We start from the raw sequence: 24,185 nt of genomic DNA on the forward strand, positions 1-24,185 counted from the left end.
AGATGTGAGAGATTGAGATGTGTGTGGAAAAAGAGGTTGATTGTTGGGTGAGGAGCTGACCTTGATAGCCTGGCCGAAGAAGCCCTTGCCCAGCACTTCTCCGTGGATGAGGTCACAAGGGCGGAAGATGCGATGGGAGCAGCTGCTGGAGGAGCGTAGGGACTCGGAGCGCCCAATGTCCCGGGTCAGGATAGGGCATTCCTTAGGGGAGGTTGGCCCAGGGGACTTACAGATGCTGTTGCTACGCCTTCCATTTACAGAGAGGGACAATTGTCAATTAGACATACGTAGATCAAGATATACTGGAACAAAATATAAATAACTTTGTATCTCTCCATTTCTGCCCCCAATGATTAGACTCTCCTAAGGTCGGCTGGTTCAGCTGTACCTTAGAGACCTCCTCTTTAGGGTGCCGTCATCCACCACGTCTGTTCTCTCCAGAACACTGTTAGAGGGCGAAGAAAGGCGCATGCGGGAGGTGGCGGGGACCCCCAAGCGGTTTTGCGAGGACCCCAGTCTGAGCCTGTCCAACCGCTGCCTGACTGGATCATACTCTATGAGCAGCTGCAGTGTCTGACTGGTCCTATGGATGAGATCCTCCACCTGAAAACACCAATGAAAATACATAATCTGCTTGGACAAAGTCCTCTCTGACATAGTAACATGAGCACGCAACACTAATGAGAGTGGTATTGGTATAAGGCCCATAGAACACGGGATGGAATTAGAAGAACTAGGCAGGATTCCAATGAGAACAGGTTCCTGATTCCTGACCACCCAAAGAGCTATCAAATTGACTTATACAACATGACTTGAATGGAGCCAAAGAATTTTAATTCGAACGCACCTTGTGGCAAACAGGAAAGGTGGGAACTAAAATGAGATCAGTGAATGCACCATTGGAATGCACATGGTTTGGTAAGGTGGTGTGGTGAGATTGTGTTGAGTCCTTCCAAATGCCATCCTCCCCAACTAAAGAATGTTTAACTTAAGGAAGAATGGACAGAATGCAAAGATCACGTTCTGTCTTCTATCCACCTCATTTTAGAACGTGGCTATGGGCACAGCCAAACAATGGAAGTGATGGATTTGACTTCCGCTTTACTTACCTACTACAGCGGGCCGGTGGCAAACTTGCTAGAGTAAATTATTTGAAGGAGTCAATTTATAGAGTATAAAAGTAAAGTAAACAAGTGTAATTGTATATGTAGCCTATTTAATTCACGTTCGCTAATGTTAGCTAGACCTACTAGTAGTTCTGTTGTGATAATTACGTTAGTGGTGTTGTTTAAGAGTTAAGGGCCATCCACCAAGCCAATAACGATAACTATAATGAGAAATTATAGGCTACATAACTATAAAACGTTGGTGAGCCTGTACAGGAAAGTTTATCATTCTATAGTCCTACACCTGTTGATCAACGCATCCTACTGCACACTGCCTATTAATAAGGGGGTAACACAAAACCATTCATGAGGTCTCTAACGCACAGATACTGGTTCACACCATTCAGTGCTGTCAAGGTGTGTTGTCAGTGACAACTGCAAATAATACTTCAATGTACATGTAGGCCTAACAAAAAATAATATAACCTGTATTTAAATGTAGCAATTCGACAACAAACGGCATTTATCCTGAGCATCTTTTACAGCATGCCATTAACTAATTGCTCAAGTGGTTTGCAAGTGATTTCGTTTTTTCTAACGGTTGTCAATTCCTTTGGGTCTTCTTTTTCACTGTGCTCAACTAGGCTATGCCTGTGCAACTACACTATATATACACGAAAGTATGTGGACACCCCTTCAAATGAGTGGATTCAACTATTTCAGCCACACCCGCTGCTGACAGGCGTATAAAATTCAGCACAGCCATGCAATCTCCATAGACAAACATTGGCAGTAGAATGGCCTTACTAAATAGCTCAGTGACTTTCAACATAGCACCGTCATAAAATGCCACCTTTCCAACAAGTCAGTTCGTCAAATGTCTGCCTTGCCCGGTCAACTGTGAGTCCTGTTATTGTGAAGTGGAAACGTCTAGGAGCAACAATGGCTCAGCCGCAAAGTGGTAGGCCACAAAAGCTCACAGAACGGGACCGCCAAGTGCTGAAGCGTCTGTCCTCAGTTGCAACACTCACTACTGTGTCCCAAACTGACTCTAGAAGCAAAGTTCGCACAAGAACTGTTCATCGGGAGCTTCATGAAATGGGTTTCCATGGCCGAACAGCCGCACACAAGTCTAAGATCACCATGTGCAATGCCAAGCGTTGGCTGGAGTGATGTAAAGCTCGCTGCCATTGGACTCTGGTGCGGTGGAAACGCGTTCTCTGGCGGGATGAATCACGCTTCACCATCTGGCAGTCCGACATACGAATCTGGGTTTGGCGGATGCCAAAACAACGCTTCCTGCCTCAATGCATAGTGCCACCTGTAAAGTTTGGTGGCAGAGGAATAATGGTCTGGTGCTGTTTTTCATGGTTTGGGCTAAGCCCCTTAGTACCAGTGAAGGGAAATCAACGCTACAGCATACAATGACATTCTAGACGATTCTGTGCTTCCAACTTTGTGGCAACAGTTTGGAGAAGGCCCTTTCCTGTTTCAGCATGACCATGCCTTCATGCACAAAGCGAGGTCCATACAGAAATGGTTTGTATCGATCAGTGTGGAAGAACATGACTGGCCTGCACAGAACCCTGACCTCAACCCCATCGAACACCTTTGGGATGAATTGGAACGCCGACTGCGAGCCAGGCCTAATTGCCCAACATCAGTGCCCGACCTCACTAATGCTCGTGGCTGGATGGAAGCAAGTCCCCACAGCAATGTTCCAACATCTAGATGAAAGCCATCCCAGAAGAGTGGAAGCTGTTATAGCAGTAAAAGGGGGACCAACATCTAGACCAACATCTATGTTGATTCTGGAATGAGATGATGATTCTGGAACACTTACGATGTCTGTCAAAGTTTTACGTCACTGAATATGGAGTAAATGTTACAGAATATAATGCAGTATATACAATTTAAACAGTTACTTTAGACAACTGCTTTTGTATTAGGGATATGTTTTACTTTTTTGTTTCATACAATATGGGAAATGGATTGCCATGGTTATTTTTATTTTTGCAGATGAGGACAATGGGTATTTTTGTGACTTTTTTTTTAAGTTACAAAGAACCAAAAGCACTTCTCAGTGTTTTTAATTTGCATTTCTTTTGAAGCACTAGCACTTTTAATCAGTATTTTACTAGTACTAAATGTGAGAGAGGTTGCTGTAAAAAATATTTTTGTTTACTCTTGTTTACTCCTGGGTTTTACAATGGTTCAGGATTCCCATGATTCTGGAATGAGATGTTCAACTTTTGGTCATGTAGTGTATTTGCAATGCATCAGTGAAACAATGTTATCATTACCGGCCCAAAACAACCACACTAATGCACTTTCTCTCCTCAACTTTCCCTGAAATGCATTTTCTATGCTGTATTCCTGTTTTACATTCAGCAATTTGTAAAAGCAAGTCTGCTTCTTTCCCAGAATCGGTTATTGGGCTCAGTATTAAAAAGTATTTTTTTAAATGTCCTATAGCTTTTGAAGCCTATAGCTTTCCTGGGATTTCAAGAGAAGAGGAATGGCCTATTGTGGAGAGGCGTACGTAGCCTATAGCCTGTTGCGCACGGGAACAGCCGGAAGAGAGAGGGTAGTGATGTGTAGCTGAGGTAAGAAGCTAAATACTAGCTTGATATTAGGCCATTCATTAACTAAATATTAGGCCTATAGGCAAAATAATTACCTGTCAAAGTGTAAGAAAAAAAAGTTAACAGATGATGAAATAGAAAATCTGTAGTGCGTTCCTCCAGGCTGCGCTCTGTGGTCCCTGGGCAGGGCACGCAGAGTTCCACTATTGATTAGGCATAGGCCTACATTTTTAAGACAAGACAATTATTGTACCCGGGCTACAACAACACAGTGCAACAAGAAATGTATTGTCATTCTCAAGTGAATATACAATTATTATCCATAGGTTGTAAACTGCAGTGATGTTGGCAAATTTGAATAACCGCTTAAACGTCCTGTTTTGTTTCATGCCAAAATAACTGCATAGGTCTACAGCCTAGGCCTGATTATGAAACAATATGGATCAGTTTGGGTCTATTCTCCACAGTTTAGAAGCACAAGAAAGGTACATTAGCAGGCCGCTCATATGGTGTATTTTGTCAGGATGTAGCCTATCGATGTTAAGATAGGCCTACTATAAGAAAATATGTGATTCTCCTTTCAAACTCCCCGGGCCGCTAGTACTGTAGCCTATTTTACATTCAGCAAGCAAGAGCAAGCGCGCATCTCTCCTCCTATAGGCTATAAGTAGGCAAAAAAAGACTAAAATAAGTGTTCAACAACATTTTGTAGTCTGCTTTTTCCTGGGACTTCACAAGATGTAAGAGGAATAGCCGTGGCAGCGGAGAGGCCAGGTGCGTAATTGTGCAACAGAACAAAGGCTAGAAATGTAGCCTATAGCATAAGTAGAAGCGTATGCATATTATACCATAATTCATGAGCTCAATGTTAGGCTTAGTGCCGCAGTGAATATGTCCTGTCAATTTACACAGCGAAATAAAAGAAGTTGATCCTGAAGCTGATCCCGAAGCTGTGCTGAGTGTGCTCCCTCCCAGTCCCTGGGAACGAAGCTGGAAAAGCTACATTATGTTTCAGTTTTATAGGGACAAGAAATATCTTACCTAGGCTACAACATCAGAATGTAATGAAGAATATTATTATTGTTTTCAAGTGAGTACAAAACTTTAGTCTAGGCTGTAAACTGCAGTGAAAAGCATATGTAATTTGAATAACCAGTCAAACGCCCAGCGTTTTGAATGCATTGCAGTATTCATTTCGAAATAACTGCATTAGCCTGCCTGATTGGGTAACCATTTGGATCAATTATGGGGGGATTTCTCTGCAGTTTAGTCTACAAGGTCCAGACACATAAGGTCAGTGATCTATTGTATTTTGTCAGGATGTTTCGGCTAACAGAAACATGCTAATGCAGGGATTTCTAGTGGCGCACAAATGAATTATGAATAATGTGTGAGCGAGCGGGAAGTTGTATCCATAGTTTCTGCGTTTGGCTTCCGTGTTTTAAAAGTGTTTGAAAATGAGGTGCATAGTAGAGCAACGGTCACAAATACTTATGTAATAGTCAAACTTATAAAACACCACTGGGTTACTACTGAATAGAGACTACATTTAATTGCTTTATTCAAACTACTGAATGTTAATTATGCAGTTAACCACGTAAAACGTCAGTGAATGGTGAAAAACGGGATCATGCAACTCACCTCTTCCTCCATCAGTGTCCCCACTGGAAGTCCGTTGATCTCCAGGATCCTGTCACCAACGTGGATGGCATTCCGAACTTCCGGGCTGATATGCATCCCTCTGACTCTGAGAGAAATACAGCACAAATACATGTCTGTCAGAAGCACCAGTATCAGCATGAACTATGACCTGAGTTCATACAGGTCTATCAGAAGAGAGCTGGTTCTATTGACTAATCAGCAGTGAGCACCTAGACAATTCAGAGGTGGGTGTGTCTGACTGTCCACAACATCAAGTACATCAATCAACTAATGAGCAACTCCTTTGGCCGAGTCCGGATCAAGACTATAATAACGCCACCAAAGTAAAGAGACATGGGATTTAACATCCAGGTTACATAGTCTTATTGGTGATGTGGGACGGCAGGGTAGCCTAGTGGTTAGAGCGTTGGACTAGTAACCGAAAGGTTGCAAGTTCAAATCCCCGAGCTGACAAGGTACAAATCTGTCGTTCTGCCCCTGAACAGGCAGTTAACCCGCTGTTCCTAGGCCGTCATTGAAAATAAGAATTTGTTCTTAACCGACTTGCCTAGTTAAATAGATATAGATTCACTGGCTGTGAGTGACAGTTAAATCAACTCACTCTTTGACTTGCACGCTAGCCAAGCCGCTGGCCGCGTCCCCTATGACAGAGACAGAAAAGCCCCTCTTGCTGTTGGTGGCAGAGGGCATGGAGATGAGGGTGACCGTGTGAGGCAGAGAGTCCAGGGACGAGTCGGCCGAACGCTTCTCCAAAACGGGTGCCAGGACTACCTGCTTATAGCACTTCCCACTGAGAGAAGAAGGAAGTGGGGCAGTGTTGTGGATAATGTTATTAAAGTGTTCATCAACGTGTTCTACTTCACCTATGTCATCTGTCTGTACATTGTTTCAAAACAATTGGGAACAGTGAAGTTTTATTGTAGAAAAATATGTAGAGAAGGAGAAAGCAGGTATGGCGAGAGTCAGGTGTGACAGACAACAGATTCATCAGAAATAGAGCGATGCTGCCTGTTTCCAATAATATAAATCACATTCCCTAAACTGCCTCTATCAACATCAGACTAAACAAAAGAATTGAACAGAATTAAAACAACTCTCACCAGTACAGTTTGGAGCGCTCCACCAGGGCATAGGTGTCCCTGTCCTCGATGACAACTTTGCAGCTCAGACACACAAAGCACTCTGGGTGATACTTGTATTCTCCGGCCACCTGGAAGAACAGATACAGGTGGTTTGTCTTTCCCATGGCTTTCCAGCTTCATGGAGAGAACTGTGCTGTGTGCTGTTCTGTACTGTCCGGTGTCGTGTGCTAGATGGTGTTGTGTTCTGTGTGCTGTCCTCCTCTCTTTGTGGCAGTGACACAGTCAGTAACAGCTGCTCCACTCTGAACATATCTGGAATATGGTATGATGTAATCCACCTCCCTGGGACCCAAGCCCTGCCTTCTCTAATCACAGCCTCTCACTGACGCTCTCTCTTTTCACACATTAACAAACTCTGAAAGAAAGTCTGGTTCTCTCACGCATGTGCAACAGCTTACTCATTCACATGTTACTTCTCTATAACTTACACACTCCTAATCTATTGGTCTTGCTCTCATGCTAAATTAGACAAAGTATCCACCTCCTGAAGCAAGTGACACACACACACTCCTACACACATGGTATGTGCCATAGAGGAGGTTCAGAGGCCACTTCATGTGGGTTTGAACTTCATTCCTGGATCTGAAGTGATCATGTGATGTTAAGGCTGGGCGGGCAGCTGGAAAATCTAAAATGTGCTCCTGTACATGAGGCCTGGAGAGATAATCTATTTTAACCAGTCAGTGTTAACAGACTTCAATTTCATTGGAGTCTTAAGTCTACAACAACAACAACAAAAGAGCTGCAATGCCTTCTAAAGCTTGAATTCAATTTTGGTTAGAGATTTTGTCTCAAGACCTAAGCTCCTCACCAGATCATTTAGAAACAGGATCATTTCTAAAGAATGTGAACATATGAATGAAAACCTGTAGTCTTTGAAGTGGGATAATATGTTCCATTCTCCCCAGCTCTTCATTGTAGGCTGCTATGAGTAAGTGTTGGGAAAGGATCTTGTTGCTGGTCCAGGAGGCACTAGGATTAGGCTGAGTGATGTAAGCCATGTGTGCGTCTGTGGCTGTGACTCCCTCCCTCCAGGCTGAAGCATTACCACACTGACCCCAGTCAGAAACAGCCTGAAGGAACCCCAGCTAGACACACACAGCTGTGTCATAGTTCATAGGTGGCTGTGTGTGTGCAGACTCTCTCGGCAAGGGGAGGCTAGTGTGTGTGTGGAGCTGGTCTAATTTGAGAGGATTTACAACTGTCAAGAACTGTAAAACATCTCCACAGCCACAGAGAAAAGTAGGCAAACTGAAATGAAATGCCATGTGACGATCTCCTCATCAGAGAACAAAATGGCATTTGGTGCCATAGCCTGCCCCACAAACACACAACAGCTTTAAGTAGCTGCATGCTCCACACTACTCTCCTCTCCTGAGACCCAACAGCTTTAAGTAGCTGCATGCTCCACACTACTCTCCTCTCCTGAGACCCAACAGCTTTAAGTAGCTGCATGCTCCACACTACTCTCCTGAGAGACCCAGCAGCTTTAAGTAGCTGCATGCTCCACACTACTCTCCTCTCCTGAGAGACCCAACAGCTTTAAGTAGCTGCATGCTCCACACTACTCTCCTCTCCTGAGACCTAACAGCTTTAAGTAGCTGCATGCTCCAAACTACTCTCCTGAGAGACCCAACAGCTTTAAGTAGCTGCATGCTCCAAACTACTCTCCTGAGAGACCCAACAGCTTTAAGTAGCTGCATGCTCCACACTACTCTCCTCTCCTGAGACCCAGCAGCTTTAAGTAGCTGCATGCTCCACACTACTCTCCTCTCCTGAGAAACCCAACAGCTTTAAGTAGCTGCATGCTCCACACTACTCTCCTCTCCTGAGAGACCCAGCAGCTTTAAGTAGCTGCATGCTCCACACTACTCTCCACTCCTGAGACCCAACAGCTTTAAGTAGCTGCATGCTCCACACTACTCTCCTCTCCTGAGACCTAACAGCTTTAAGTAGCTGCATGCTCCACACTACTCTCCTCTCCTGAGAGACCCAACAGCTTTAAGTAGCTGCATGCTCCACACTACTCTCCTCTCCTGAGACCCAACAGCTTTAAGTAGCTGCATGCTCCACACTACTCTCCTCTCCTCTCCTGACAGACCCAACAGCTTTAAGTAGCTGCATGCTCCACACTACTCTCCTGAGAGACCCAACATTTAACGCAGTTTTGGTTCGGCTGCAGGGTAAGAGAAGGCTGCCAATTCAACCCTGCCAGAAATACTTGGCACTTCACGTACAGAGCCAATGTGTCCAAAACCAAATAGAAAGGCCCATTATGTGTTTTGCTTACTGGCAAACTTCAGGTTAAAAAAAATACTTCATTTTGGGGTCCACTTTAATCCAGTTAAAGAGAAATGACCCTTTTGTGACCAGCAATTGTTTGTGTTTTCAGCAGTTCTAGTTGTATTTAGACCTGGTTTAATAGGGACCATAACACTGTTAAAATTAAGTTCCATTAAAAAGCACAGCACTCCAACCCCATGCATGGGAATTCCATAGCACTGATGAAACAAGAAGAAAGCTAACCAATATTCAGCCTTCAGCTACACTTTAATAGCATAACCATGAGCTCATGATCTAATCCTGAAAGATGAACATTGATTTGACAAACGCAGTCGAGCCAAACATTCTTACCTTCCCTTAATAACAGATACTTGATCTTTCAAAAACTGTCTCCAATAAACACTGTGGTGGTCTGGTGGCAGACTGGCCGTGCAGTGTGGGTAGTATCTGTTGCCTTTCCACCGCAGTGCACTGAATCAGGTGATGGACTGGTTCCAAAACCACTCCACGTTCTCCATTTCCCCTCCAAAGTTCACTATGTGCTGGGGGAAGTGAACTGTGGAGACTGTACAGAGGAGAACTGAGCGGGGCCATGACGGGGGAACCTAACTAACACAAAGACACAGACAGAAGGACCATGCTGGGGGAACCTAACTAACAGAGAGAGAAGCATCTACGATGGGGGAACCTAACTAACACAGACACACACATTGTGCTGGAGGACATAACTAACATACACACACATTGTGCTGGAGGACCTAACTAACACAGACACACACATTGTGCTGGAGGACCTAACTAACACAGACACAAACATTGTGCTGGAGGACCTAACTAACACAGACACACACATTGTGCTGGGGGACCTAACTAACACAGACACACACATTGTGCTGGGGGGCCTAACTAACACAGACACACACATTGTGCTGGAGGACCTAACTAACACAGACACACACATTGTGCTGGGGGGCCTAACTAACAGACACACACATTGTGCTGGAGGACCTAACTAACAGACACACACATTGTGCTGGGGGACCTAACTAACAGACACACACATTGTGCTGGGGGACCTAACTAACAGACACACACATTGTGCTGGAGGACCTAACTAACAGACACACACATTGTGCTGGAGGACCTAACTAACAGACACACACATTGTGCTGGAGGACCTAACTAACAGACACACACATTGTGCTGGGGGACCTAACTAACAGACACACACATTGTGCTGGAGGACCTAACTAACAGACACACACATTGTGCTGGAGGACCTAACTAACACAGACACACACATTGTGCTGGAGGACCTAACTAACACAGACACACACATTGTGCTGGAGGACCTAACTAACACAGACACACACATTGTGCTGGAGGACCTAACTAACACAGACACACACATTGTGCTGGAGGACCTAACTAACACAGACACACACATTGTGCTGGAGGACATAACTAACAGACACACACATTGTGCTGGAGGACCTAACTAACACAGACACACACATTGTGCTGGAGGACCTAACTAACACAGACACAAACATTGTGCTGGAGGACCTAACTAACACAGACACACACATTGTGCTGGAGGACCTAACTAACACAGACACACACATTGTGCTGGAGGACCTAACTAACAGACACACACATTGTGCTGGAGGACCTAACTAACAGACACACACATTGTGCTGGAGGACCTAACTAACAGACACACACATTGTGCTGGAGGACCTAACTAACAGACACACACATTGTGCTGGAGGACATAACTAACAGACACACACATTGTGCTGGAGGACATAACTAACAGACACACACATTGTGCTGGGGGACCTAACTAACAGACACACACATTGTGCTGGGGGACCTAACTAACACAGACACACACATTGTGCTGGAGGACCTAACTAACACAGACACACACATTGTGCTGGAGGACCTAACTAACAGACACACACATTGTGCTGGAGGACCTAACTAACAGACACACACATTGTGCTGGAGGACATAACTAACAGACACACACATTGTGCTGGGGGACCTAACTAACAGACACACACATTGTGCTGGGGGACCTAACTAACACAGACACACACATTGTGCTGGAGGACCTAACTAACACAGACACACACATTGTGCTGGAGGACCTAACTAACAGACACACACATTGTGCTGGAGGACATAACTAACAGACACACACATTGTGCTGGGGGACCTAACTAACAGACACACACATTGTGCTGGAGGACCTAACTAACAGACACACACATTGTGCTGGAGGACCTAACTAACAGACACACACATTGTGCTGGAGGACATAACTAACAGACACACACATTGTGCTGGAGGACATAACTAACAGACACACACATTGTGCTGGAGGACCTAACTAACAGACACACACATTGTGCTGGGGGACCTAACTAACAGACACACAGAGAGAAGGTTCAGGTCCAGCCTGCCATCTTTTAAAGCACCCAGGATGCAGAGCATGGTTGCTCTGTGTGGATGATTACTGCTGTGCCAGTGCCCAGCCCCCCTGACCTCTCCTGGACATAAGTATTGACCTCAATCACCAAGGAGATGTGTGCTACAACATAGGGCTTCAACCTTCCCTCTAGGGATTCTGCTGAAAGTTGAGGAGAGGGGGAAAAGTGGGTAAAGCTGACAGTTCCCTCATTTGTAGACATGGAGAAAAACAGATCCTATTGCTGCACAACCCAGTGAGCTCATATCAAAGAACAGTGATTCACTGTGAGTTGGTGTTATCCGAGTGTGGCCCTACACATCTAACCTCTGAATACAATAGTAATCCTGACAGTGAATTATTAATATATTATCTAATGTACAGCTTTGTCTGACTACTCTCCATACCAACACGGTCGACTTTATGTTCAATGAGATCTAAAAGTGAACCAAGCCTGAAGCCTACTGCATTATAATACCTGATACTCTGGATCCGGGGCCAACCTAAACGGCAACCAGGGTTCTTCTTGCTTTCACACAGTGATAGAACAGACCAGGTGTGCAGAAGCTCCAGGATCACAATCAGACTGGGATATACTGGTATGTGGAAATGACAAACCATAGTCTCAGTGTCTACTGACAGTGAGGTGAGGAGGATGGAGTGGGGTGACTCACCATGGCAGGTCCAGTCATGAGCAGAGAACAGCCGTGACACAGCTCTCCAAACTTCTCCCAGTAGTGTTTACGGCAGTACAGCTTGCCATCCTTCTCATAGTACCAGTTGGTCAGGTGGTCACAGCACTCCGAGCACCTGTGAATGGGAAAAACACTTTACCTCTGCAAGAAATGAAGAGAGAAGAGTGGACATACGGATCCTTTCAGCAGAGACCATATCAAGTGTAGAGCAAGCTGTTTCAAGGTGATTTAGAGGAGAGTCCCCACAAAGCCTGAGTGTATCATTTCAAAGACCTGTTGACAATCTCAAAGGCATGTGTTAGATTTCTGAAAGATTCCTATTGAGCAGAGATTCCCACCACTCAAACAATGGAGAGTCTGGGAGATGACATGCAGATAGAACCAATAAACAATAGACAAAGCTGGAGCAGAATAACTAGAAAAAGATTCTCAAAGAAAACAGCATCTGAAAAAGACAAATACACTGGGGACTTAGTGTGCGATCTAAGTCAGTTAATATTGGAAATACCTTAACCAACACGCAAACAGTTGACCTGTCTGTACACTTTCCCTCAACCAATCCTGTTTACAAAGAAAGTGACGGTGAAAGTATCCCTTAACGAGAGGCACTGGCACTGTAGACACAGCGCAGCAGAAGACATTCATCATGTGAGAAATTACACTGGTGAACATGATACCTTCCACTCCCATGTTGCACTGGAGTGCAGCGGTTGCTTCAGGCCTTTCTTTAGGATGACGGTATCTACTTGTCTCTGATCGCCAGGGTACGATGTAAAGGAAGTAGGTTACCTTGTTCCTGAGACATGTCACGTCTCGTTGGTGTGATCCATCACAAGGTAGGTAACACTGTGAAGAGAGTGACTACACACACACACACACACACAATGTCTACTTGAGGGCTGTGGTTTCCCAGAAGAATAAAGCGATAAGCAGCAGACCTTGGGAAAAGCTGATCATTAACCTTACCTAAATACCAGCAACTAACACCAAAGGCTGCCCTCAGCTCTCCCCATCCACAGCCACATTCCAGCATCTTAATGTGTTCCAGTTGTTTCTGAGGAGGATGAAGCACCTCTCAGATAGAAACCCTGACAACCCTCTACACAGCCTGGTGGAGGGGGGATCAACAAAAAATGTGGTGAATGCACTGATTTGTCTGAATTTATAGTTGAGTAATGCTTGATTTGATTAGGTTGTTGTACAAAAACCTTCATTTTTCACAAAACGATTCTGCCGCCACACCTCTACTCCAGAGCTGATTGATCCATATCCTTGACTAGAGAGAAACTTGGCAAATCAGGCAGAAATGTATGGCTTCAACAAGAGACGGAATGTTCATAGAGTTAGGAATGCTGGAGTTGCCGAGAGATCAGGGAGCACCTGCAGGCTCTGAGGATGAATGAAGTCTAAGTGAGACCCCTTAAATGAGACCCCTTGACTGGAGGACACTCGGTAAACTGGAAGCAGAAAAACATTGAGGTAACAGTCTTAACAAATATGCCAAGCAGCTGCCTGTCTGGGGTATTGGGGTAGTTTTTCCCTTTATAAAGCACCAGAACATCCCAGTGCTAGCCTGGGTCTGTGGGTGGGGCTCATTTTTATTTTATTTAACTAGGCAAGTCAGTTAAGAACAAATTGTTATTTACAATGATGGCCTACCCAGGATCAAACCAGGGTCTGTAGTGACGCCTCTAGCACCGCAATGCAGTGCCTTCGACTGCTGCGCCACTATGGATCACAGTTCTCTTAACCTGCAGTAGAGTTGATTCTGGCTCATCAGCGTTTGGAGAGAAAATCCACTCCTGGAGATTAGGCAGGTCAATTCCCGTTTACAATGGTTCATTCTAACACAACACTTATTACTGGTAACTTGGACAAAATCGTATGGAGGTGGTTCATGGCTTCTGGTACATTGTGTGAGAAAACTAATGCTCCAAAAACATGCAGCCTACACACACACACACACAGAGAGATTAAAGCAAGAATAGGTAAGCAGGAAAAGAGTGAAAATGTTATTTCCAGGCCTTCCCGTGCACACAGCCTGGTCTCATAGACTAGACGTAACATAGCAAATGTAAATCCAGGACACTCTAATTAGTATGATATGTTAAGTTTGGTATGGTTACATACAACAGATGGTTACTTAAAGGTGGTCCGGCGTGGATGGTCGGGGTGGATGGGTGGGCGTATAATGCAAAATTATAGCAACTCAAAAGGTTGCGAGTTTGAATCTCATCATCACAGAAAACTTTTGCAACTTTCAACTACTTACTACTTTTTAGCTAATTTGCATTTACTTAGAATGTTAGCTAACCCTTCCCCTAACCTCAACTCTTATATCAAAGCTTGATGATTCTTTGATTATTTGAATCAGCTATGTAGTACTAGGGCAAAAACCAAAACATGCACCCCTTGGGGTCCCCAGGACCGAGTTTGGGAAACACTGCCTTCACCTTTAAACAAACTCATAAACTTAACCCTAGCCTAGCTAACCTTAGCCAGCTAGCTAGAATTCATAACATATATGCTGGGCAAATTCATAGCATATAATACAAATTGTAATTCGAAGTGGGTGATGGACATCCACAAATTAATACATACCATACAAAACGTAACATATCATACTAAATGGAGTGTGACGGATTTACGAACAGAATAATACGAAATGCCCCGAGACTAGGTTGGTGCACAGAGGGATGGCGTGGAAAAGCAGAGGGGTGCAGAAAGGCTGTCCAGATAAAGATCACATTAGTGAGGGGAGTGCTGTATGTAATAGGGAACGCTGCCCTCGGACTGACCTAACGCCCAAATTAGATCCTTTTGTCTGATGGAATGTTGACCAGTCTCTGTACTACTGAGACTGTTTACTGTGTTAGCCAATCTGTGGTCAGTAGTAGTGCCCTACTCTATGTGATAGTAAACCTGAATATTGCATGTACACTCACGCATGCACTGTATGTGAGTATTTGTGAGCAACCTGTATATCATCATTGTGTGTGTAAAGAGCCAGTGTTTTTATAACACAGTCATGGAAACCGACAGAAACAGGAGGCAATGCTGAAACACACACACACACACACACACACACACACACACACACACACACACACACACACACACACACACACACACACACACACACACACCTGTCTACGACAGATGTGAAGAATATCTTGTCTCCCGGTGTGCGTTTCAGGGAAACCAACTTTCACTGTAAAACTGAACAACGTAAAGTTTGGATGGTCTCTGTTGAGTCATAGTGTGTCCTCCCTCCCTGTCATACCAGAACAACCCAATACCTGAGGAGAAACATTGGATTGGTCGGTCCTAGTGTGGGGGATAAAGGATAACTGTAGAGTACACAGTCATGTCCCTGAATAAATAGCCTAAAGACCAAAACAAAGATTATCTGATCTAAAAAAAAAAAAAAACCACAATCATTAGAGTAAACAACGCTGGTGCCACTTGTCAACCAAGAATGAAAGAAAAACAAAGATACTTGTCTCAGGTAAGAGGAAGGACTGGTCCTTCCAAAAATGTCAGGGACTTACCCTGCTTAGACAAACGCCAACAGGCAAACATTACTCATTTGATTTCCTCAATTCCACATAACTAGTGGAAGGCCTTTACAAATGCCTATTGTTTTAGTGTACTAGAATCTCCCAGGCAGGTCGTGCAACTAAAGCTGGTCTTAAACTATGTTTCCATCCAATTGGCAACAGATTTTCATGCAAATATTCTCAAATCTGCATGAAGAAAATATGCAAATTTTCCCTCCAGTGGTGTTTCCACCAAACAGACTTATTTAAGATAAACAAAAATATTTAAAAAAATCAGTGCATGATGACAAAGTGCACACAACATGTACTTTTTGGCTTACATTTGTATGTACCCAATAAAAATCTAAAGTTCAATGTGTAACCATTGCATTTTCAACTCTACCAACATTTTTCTAATGAAAACGGTTGCCTTAAATAGCTCAAATGTGCCCACTCTGGTTGCAGATAGTGCAGGTAGGTTGTGTGGGTAGGCTAGTCTACATGAGATGATTTTGGATAAGAGTGAGAATATTTGTATTTGTCAAATAGCAGTCAAGCATCGATCATCATAGCATCAGAATAAGACTCTTGATATTTATTGTAAAGGATCATCAAGCTCATCACCATGCACTTTATGAACACTTAAGTTCATCAGTACTTATTTCATCTGTATCCTAAAAACTGATTGGTTTCCCGAGTCGTAGTGGAAGGACCATATACCATGTCATCCAGTGACTCCAAGTTTGTTTGGGTTTGCATAACCCCCCCCCCCCCCGAACCCCTATCATTTTACATTTCAACTTCAATGGGGTAGGGAGGAAGTCCCAAGGATTCCGGATAGCACGGACCCTTATCTCAAGGTGACTCTGTTGTGCTCCCATGTTACACTACTAGTTTCTGAGAGGGAGAGAAAACCACTCCTCTAATTCTATTGCAAGGAGGTTCCATAGAGAATTCATACTGAAATGCATTCTAAAATGCTGGAAACTGTCACTAAGCATTAAGCCTATAGGGAAGCAGTGTTGTGGGAATGGAAACAACACAAACACTAGTTCAAGATGACGTAGGACTCCCTTTAAGACTACCCAGAAGGCAACCAATGTGAACAGATAGTTACAGTTCTAATCAAACACATCAAGGTTACATAATTGGACCCCACAGACAATTAATGAGGGGATAAGATTGTCAGTATGACTTGAGCCAGAAGGCTTCACTTCTTTTACAGGAATAACATTGACTCATAAAGCACAATCCTTCGGGACAAGCCAGGATCCAGTTTTCCATGGCAAAAACAAAGGACTTTGTGCAGTGTCTGACGCTGCGGGCCCACGACTCTGAATCGCTGTCTAGGAATGCAGGCACACAACAAACACACTGTCCAGTCTTTACCTATACGTTTGCCTCATAATGTCAGCTTTACTGGAACAAGGATAACGTGATAACGTCAGCCTTTAACAATGCTGTACAACTTGGAGGAGGTGCAGAGCTCTGTGTGCACAATAGAACAGAGCGGGGGGTAACATGGAAAAGGAAACTACTGTCATTGCTTTAGAGTTTGAAAATGTCCCACATGGAGTGAGAATAATTCTGTATTACAATGACAAAATGAATGAAGTTACCAGAAAATAAGCTAACATTTGAGGAAAAGGAAGATTTTGGGCCAGGGGTTCTGACTGTTGAACTCCAGCCCACTTGGTTTAGCGTCAGTATGGTAGTCTGGATTGGAGTTTTTTTCCAAAGCAGATGCGCCATCTGAAGAGTTAATTTCACAGAAAATGTGTGAGGTGATTTGGGGGTGGGGGGGGGGGGGGGCAAGAGAGAAAGAAGGAGCTAGAAAGAGAGAGAAGGAGCTAGAGAGAGAAAGTTGCACAACTGCATCAAGGACTTGGCTTTTGAACTGACACTAGATGCAGTGGAGCTATAAAAGAGTAAATTATAGAAATACAGAAAGAGACCCAAATACTGGGTTATGTAAGAACATTGTGCTGCTAAAAAGCTTTGCTAGAAATTTGAGTGCTTGGGCAAATTTCAGTTGAAAAAAATAAGGAACACTCACAAATGGCAAGTCCCTTCTACTCTAGGGAGACCTAATCGGAAATACCTCATACTAGGATGCACAATTCAGGTAATCTTAGACTTCATTAATTTATTATATTCAGGGGCAATTCAGAGCTCAAGAAAAACAGCTATACTCTAATCAGTTCTATTCAACTAGTCATTAGTTCTACTCTTTCATTCGTGTTACGTAACCTTGTGTGCTGGATGGGCACAGTGTGTGTCAGAAACACACTCCCTCTCCTCATTATATTAACAAAGCTGCCGTGACTCTGCCCTCAATCCCAGCTTCCCCTCTCACAAAAGCCCTGTGGAGCGCATTGTCATCTTCTAGACCATGACCTGTCCATTCTTGGATTGTCCATCTGAAGCCCCATCGTCAAATCCATAAATTATCTTCAGGTAAAGTAAAACCTGAGTGATTGCATTTCACAAACAGAGCTTTAGAGGAGCTAAATGTTTGTTTGAGCGTCTGTACATGGACAATTCCACAGTGCAGATGCAAAGTTCTGAAAAAATGACGGCACAAACAGGTATTCTGTTTACAAACTTTGCATCTGCACTGTTTTTCAAGTTAATGTGTTTTTGTAAAATATTCAGTGTAAATTGTTAAAAGTAGTCCTTGTGCATAGAGTTGTTTGTTTTGTTGACCTTTGCAATCATTGGTTTTTGTGTGACATAGATCTATGAAAAATCTGAGTCTCAGTGTCACTCTGTTAACGTGGAATTGACCACATACAGTGCCGACAAAGTATTCAGACTCCTTGACTTTTTCCACATTGTTACATTACAGCCTTATTCTAAAATGGATTAAATAGTTGTCCCCCCTCCCCATCAATCTACACACAATACCCCACAATGAAAAAGCAAAAAACATTTAGAAATATTTTCAAATGTATAAAAAATACAAAACTGAAATATCACTTTTTTTTAACTAGGCAAGTCAGTTAAAACACATTTTTATTTACAATGACGGCCTAGGAACAGTGGATTAACTGCCTTGTTCAGGGGCAGAACGACAGATTTTTAGCTTGTCAGCTTGGGGATTCAATCTAGCAACCTTTTGGTTACTGGCCCAATGCTCTAACCACTAGGCTACCTGCCGCCCCATTTACATACAGTACCAGTCAAGGGTTTTTGGTTATTTTTACTATTTTCTACATTGTAGAATAATAGTGATGACAATACTTTTAAATAACACATATGGAATCATGTAGTAACCAAAAAAGTGCTAAACAAATACAAATATTTTAGATTTCAGATTCTTCAAAGTAGCCACCCTTTGGCCTTGATGACAACTTTGCACACCTTGGTATTCTCTCAACCAGCTTCATGAGGTAGTCACCTGGAATGCCATTCAATTAACAGGTCAGCCTTGTGAAAAGTATATTTCTGGGATTTCTTTCCTTCTTAATGCGTTTGAGCCAATCAAATCAAAGTTTATTTGTCACATGCGCCGAATACAACAGGTGTAGTAGTAGACCTTACAGTGAAATGCTTACTAACCAACAGTGCAAAAAAGGTATTAGGTGAACAATAGGTAAGTAAAGAAATAAAACAACAGTAAAAAGACAGGCTATATATAGTAACGAGGCTATAAAAAGTAGCGAGGCTACATACAAACACCGGTTAGTCAGGATGAATGAGGTAGTATGTACAATTCTCCGCCATGTTGGAGTCCAAAGAGTCCACAAAAATACGAACATCATAAATATTCCCTTACCTTTGATGATCTTTCATCAGAATCCAGTGCAAGGAGTCCTAGTTCCACAATAAATCGTTGTTTTGTTTTAGAATGTCAATTTCTTCTGTCGAATTAGCAACTTTGGCTAGCATAGTGGAGCTCACGTGTCCATGAAAGTTTGATGCATGGAACAAAAAATTCAAAAAGTCATAATAAAAGTCGAATAAACTGGACAAACTCAGTTGAGAATCCATCTTTAGGATGTTTTTCTCGTATGTATCCAATAACGTCCCAGACGGAGTATTTCTTCGTGTCTACCTAAGGCATTGCAGACAACGATATGGTGCACCCAGGTGTGCAGCAAAATACTGCCAATATGGCTGACCTGTCACTCCAAAAGCTCTTATTCGGTCCCACATCAGGCTAGACACCTCATTCAACGTTCTACTGCCTGTTGACATCTAGTGGAAGGCGTATGAAGTGCATACATATGCATAAATACAAGGCAATTGAATAGGCGAAGCCCTTCAGAGACCCATTTCAGAATTTTCACTTCCTTTTTGGAAGTTTGCCTGCCAAATGAGTTCTGTTTTACTCACAGATATAATTCAAACAGTTTTAGAAACGTCAGAGTGTTTTATATCCAATAGTAATAATAATATGCATATCATATGATCTAGAACAGAGTACGAGGCTGTTTAATTTGGGCACTATTTATTCCCAAAGTGAAAATAGCGCCCCCTATTAAGAAGTTTTTAACGTACTTTGCTGCGAAAAGTGCAAATCAATCCCAGAACAACAGTAAAGGACCTTGTGAAGATGCTGGAGGAAGCAGGTACAAAAGTATCTATATCCAGAGTAAAACGAGTCCTATATCGACATAACCTGATAGGCCGCTCAGCAGGGAAGAAGCCACTGCTCCAAAACCACCATAAAAAAGCCAGACTACGGTTTACAACTGCACATGGGGACAAATATCGTACTTTTTGGAAAATGTCCTCTGGTCTGATGAAACAAAACATAGAACTGTTTTTGGGACTGTAATTTGTTTTCACCAGGACAATGACCCAAAACACACCTCCAGGCTGTGTAAGGGCTATTTGACCAAGAAGGAGAGTGATGAGTGCTGCATCAGATGACCTGGCCTCCACAATCACCCGACCTCAACCCAATTGAGATGGTTTGGGATGAGTTGGACTGCAGAATGAAGGAAAAGAAGCCAACAAATACTCAGCATATGTGGGAACTACTTCAAGATTTTTGGAAAAGCATTCCAAGTGAAGCTGGTAGAGAGAATCCAAGAGTGTGCAAAGCTGTCATCAAGGCAAAAAAAAGCTGGCTACTTTGAAGAATCTAAAATATATTTTGATTTGTTTAACACTTTTTTGGTTACTACAGGATTCCACATGTTATTTCTTAGTTTTGATTTCTTCACCATTATTCTACAATGTAGAAAATAGTAAAAATAAAGAAAATGCCTTGAATGAGTAGGTGTGTACAAACTTTTGCCTGGTACTGCAAGTATTCAGATCCTTTACTCAGTACTTTGTTGAAGCATCCTTGCAGCGATTACAGCCTTGAGTATGACGCTGCAAGCATGGCACACTTGTATTTGGGGAGTTTCTCCCATTCTTCTCTGCAGATCCTCTCAAGCTCTGTCATGTTGGATGGGCAGTGTCACTGCACAGCTATTTTCAGGTCTCTCCAGAGATGTTCAATCGGGTTCAAGTCTGCGGTTTGGCTGTCCAACTCAAGGACATTCAGAGACTTGTCCCGAAACCACTCCTGCGTTGTCTTGGCTGTGTACTTAGGGTCGTTGTCCTGTTGGAAGGTGAACCTTTGCCCAAGTCTGAGGTCCTGAGCGCTCTGGAACAGATTTTCATCAAGTATCTCTGTACTTTGCGCCGTTCATCTTTCCCTCGATACGGACTAGTCTTCCAGTCTCTGCCGCTGAAAAACATCCCCTCAGCATGATGCTGCCACCACCACGCTTCACCGTAGCGATGGTGCCAGGTTTCCTACAGACATGACGCTTGGCATTCAGACCAACAAGTTAAATCTTGGTTTCATCAGATCAGAGAATCTTGTTTCTCATGGTCAGATTTATTTAGGTGCCTTTTGGAAAACTCCAAGCTGGCAGTCATGTGCCTTTTACTGAGGAGTGGCTTCCGTCTGGCCACTACCATAAAGGCCTGATAGGTGGAGTGCTGCAGAGATGGTTGTCCTTCTGGAAGGATTTCCCATCTCCACACAGGAACTCTGGAGCTCTGTCAGAGTGACCATCAGGTTCTTGGTCACCTCCCTGACCAAGGCCCTTCTCCCCAGATTGCTCAGTTTGGCCGATCGGCCAGCTGTAGGAATAGTATTGGTGGTTCCAAACTTCTTCCATTTAAGAATGATGGAGGCCACTGTGTTTTTGGGGACCTTCAATGCTGCAGAAATGTTTTGGTACCCTTCCCCAGATCTGTGCCTTGACACAATCCTATCTCAGAGCTCTACGGACAACTCCTTCGAACCGCATGGCTTGGTTTTTGCTCTGACATGCACTGTCAACTGTGGGACCTTATATAGACAGGTGTGTGCCTTTCCAAATCATGTCCAATCAATTGAATATACCACAGGTGGACTCCAAGTTGTAGAAACATCTCAAGTTTGATCATTGGAAACATGATGCACCTGAGCTCAATTTCGAGTCTCATAGCAAAAGGTCTGAATACTTATGTAAATAAGGTATTTCTGTTTTTAGTTTGAATACATTTGCAAAAATCTCTAAAAACCAGTTTTCGCTTTGTCATTATGGGTATTGTGTGTAGAATGATGAGGGGAAAAAATAATTTAAATACATTTTACAATAAGGCTGTAACGTAACAAAATGTGGAAAAGGTTAAGGGGTCTAAATCCTTTCCGAATGCACGGTATGTCCTATTGTACTGCCCTCAGTGTTCAGCTTAAGTCCAGAGGTTTCTCAATGGGGGCCAGTAACCTGGGAATGCCAGATAGTTAATGTCAGTCTCCATCCAGACAATGATTAAGCCACCGGACAAGAGAATCTGCCAGGGCCAAAGTCCTCAAGGCCAGAGATGTGGTGGGATCCTCCTCACATTGTGTCCCGGTGACCCACCCAAATTCATGTGTGAGTGTTGCCTCATACACGTTTACCATTTTCCCCTTTAAAAGGCAAAAGGACGACAATCATCTACCACTTCTAAGTTGTTAACTTGTTGTACTAACAACAATGGTTAAAAAGTAGAATGGTGGTATCTGCCACTGGGATGTGTACAGGAATGCACTGTACAAGAGTTCTGCCTCACTGTAGAATGGTCCGAACACTAAAACGGAAACGTTCCTGCCCACAATGATGCTAAACCATTCCACAGGTAGAACTCTCCAGGACTACCCACATGTCCATTTGTAAGCATGTGCATACAGCATTTGACCACAAAGAATACCTGAAATAGTCAAAAACTGCATTTTAACCAACAAAATATAATGTCTCTTAATTTCATTGATGCTTATTCCATCCATGTTATAAGGAAACCAAGCTCACGTGTCTACTGCACAGACAGTAAGTCCTACAAAATATGATTTAAAAAAACATTAAACAGTGAATGTAACTGAAATCTACATTTAAAAGTATGACTTACTGAAAACAGGCATTGTGCCAAGTTCCTCGAAGAACCTTCACATTGAATGTGTCTTGAATTGTTCCCCCGCAACCCTCACAGTGGCATCCATCTGTACCTGTAGGGTTCAATTATGTCACTACAGGAAAAGCATACTCTATCCATTCATTAAAGTAAATCACAGTAACAATGCATTTCTGCATATATTTTATTGACTGAACAAAGGTTTGACTTGTAATCTGTATGCATAGACACATTTTTTAAGAAAATAAGAATATATGGAAATTCCCTGACCTATAATAACAATCAATTTTGAGTAATTGCAAATACAGTCAGTCAATGATTATAGGGATAATGTTTTTGTAGAACATAGACTGACACAGGTTGTTTACATTATAATGTTCAGGCTATAAATTATTCTCCAGTAAAAAGGAAAACGTTTAGACAAGCCTGAGCATCATTCTTCTGTTATTTATATATACACACACACCAATCAAAAGTTTGGACTCCTAATCATTCAAGGTTTAAAAAATGTTTTTACTATTTTCTACATTGTATAATAATAGTGAAAACATAAACCCTTTGAAATAACACATATGGAATCATGTAGTAACCAAAAAAAAGTGTTATACTAATCAAAATATATTTTCTATTGAGATTCTTCAAATAGCCACCCTTTGCCTTGATGACAGCTTTGCATACTCTTGGCCTTCTCTCAACCAGCTTCATGGGGTAGTCACCTGGAATGCATTTCAATTAACAGGTGTGCCTTGTTAAAAGTTAATTTGTGAATCAGGCCTTCATGGTCGAATTGCTGCAAAGAAACCACTACTAAAAAGGACACCAATAAGAAGAGACTTGCTTGGGCCAAGAAACACAAGCAATGGACATTAGACCGGTCGAAATTTGTCCTTTGGTCTGAAGTCCAAATTGGAGATTTTTGGTTCCAACCGCTGTGTTTTTGTGAGATGCCATGTGGGTGAACGGATGATCTCTGCATGCGTATTTCCCACCGTAAAGCATGGAGAAGGTGGTGTTATGGTGTGGGGGTGCTTTGCTGCTGACACTGTGATTTAAAAAAAAATTCAAGGCACACTTAACCAACATGGCTTCCACAGCAATCTGCAGCGAGACGCCATCCCATCTGGTTTGGACTTAGTGGGTATATCACTTGTTTTTTAACAGGACAATGACCCAACACACCTCCAGGCTGTGTACGGGCTATTTGACCAAGAATGAGAGTGATGAGTGCTGCATCAGATGACCTCAACAAAATTGAGATGGTTTGGGATGAGTCGGAAGGCAGAGTGAAGGAGAAGCAGCCAACAAGTGCTC

At 43.0% G+C, this 24,185-nt stretch overlaps 1 protein-coding gene across 5 annotated transcripts in view; it reads right to left on the reverse strand.

The window, feature by feature from the left end:
* LOC129826393 (LIM domain kinase 2-like) overlaps positions 1 to 24,185 on the reverse strand; it is a 32,254-nt gene that overhangs the window by 7,090 nt on the left and 979 nt on the right. The window contains exons 1-8 of one of the 5 annotated variants that reach the window (XM_055887083.1): positions 22,872 to 22,889; positions 12,627 to 13,057; positions 11,929 to 12,064; positions 6,454 to 6,563; positions 5,955 to 6,143; positions 5,333 to 5,438; positions 389 to 603; positions 61 to 247 (exon numbers count right to left, since the gene is read on the reverse strand). In XM_055887083.1, the coding sequence (XP_055743058.1) occupies positions 61 to 247; positions 389 to 603; positions 5,333 to 5,438; positions 5,955 to 6,143; positions 6,454 to 6,563; positions 11,929 to 11,946 (825 nt within the window). In that variant the 5' untranslated portion in view covers positions 11,947 to 12,064; positions 12,627 to 13,057; positions 22,872 to 22,889. Of the gene's footprint in view, positions 1 to 60; positions 248 to 388; positions 604 to 5,332; positions 5,439 to 5,954; positions 6,144 to 6,453; positions 6,564 to 11,928; positions 12,065 to 12,626; positions 17,280 to 22,871; positions 22,969 to 24,185 lie in introns of those variants that run through there. The other 4 variants (XM_055887086.1, XM_055887084.1, XM_055887082.1 and 1 more) reach the window with 4 other exon arrangements.

The sequence above is a fragment of the Salvelinus fontinalis genome, chromosome 28 (genome assembly GCF_029448725.1).
Source record: "Salvelinus fontinalis isolate EN_2023a chromosome 28, ASM2944872v1, whole genome shotgun sequence".
Classification (NCBI taxonomy): domain Eukaryota; kingdom Metazoa; phylum Chordata; class Actinopteri; order Salmoniformes; family Salmonidae; genus Salvelinus; species Salvelinus fontinalis.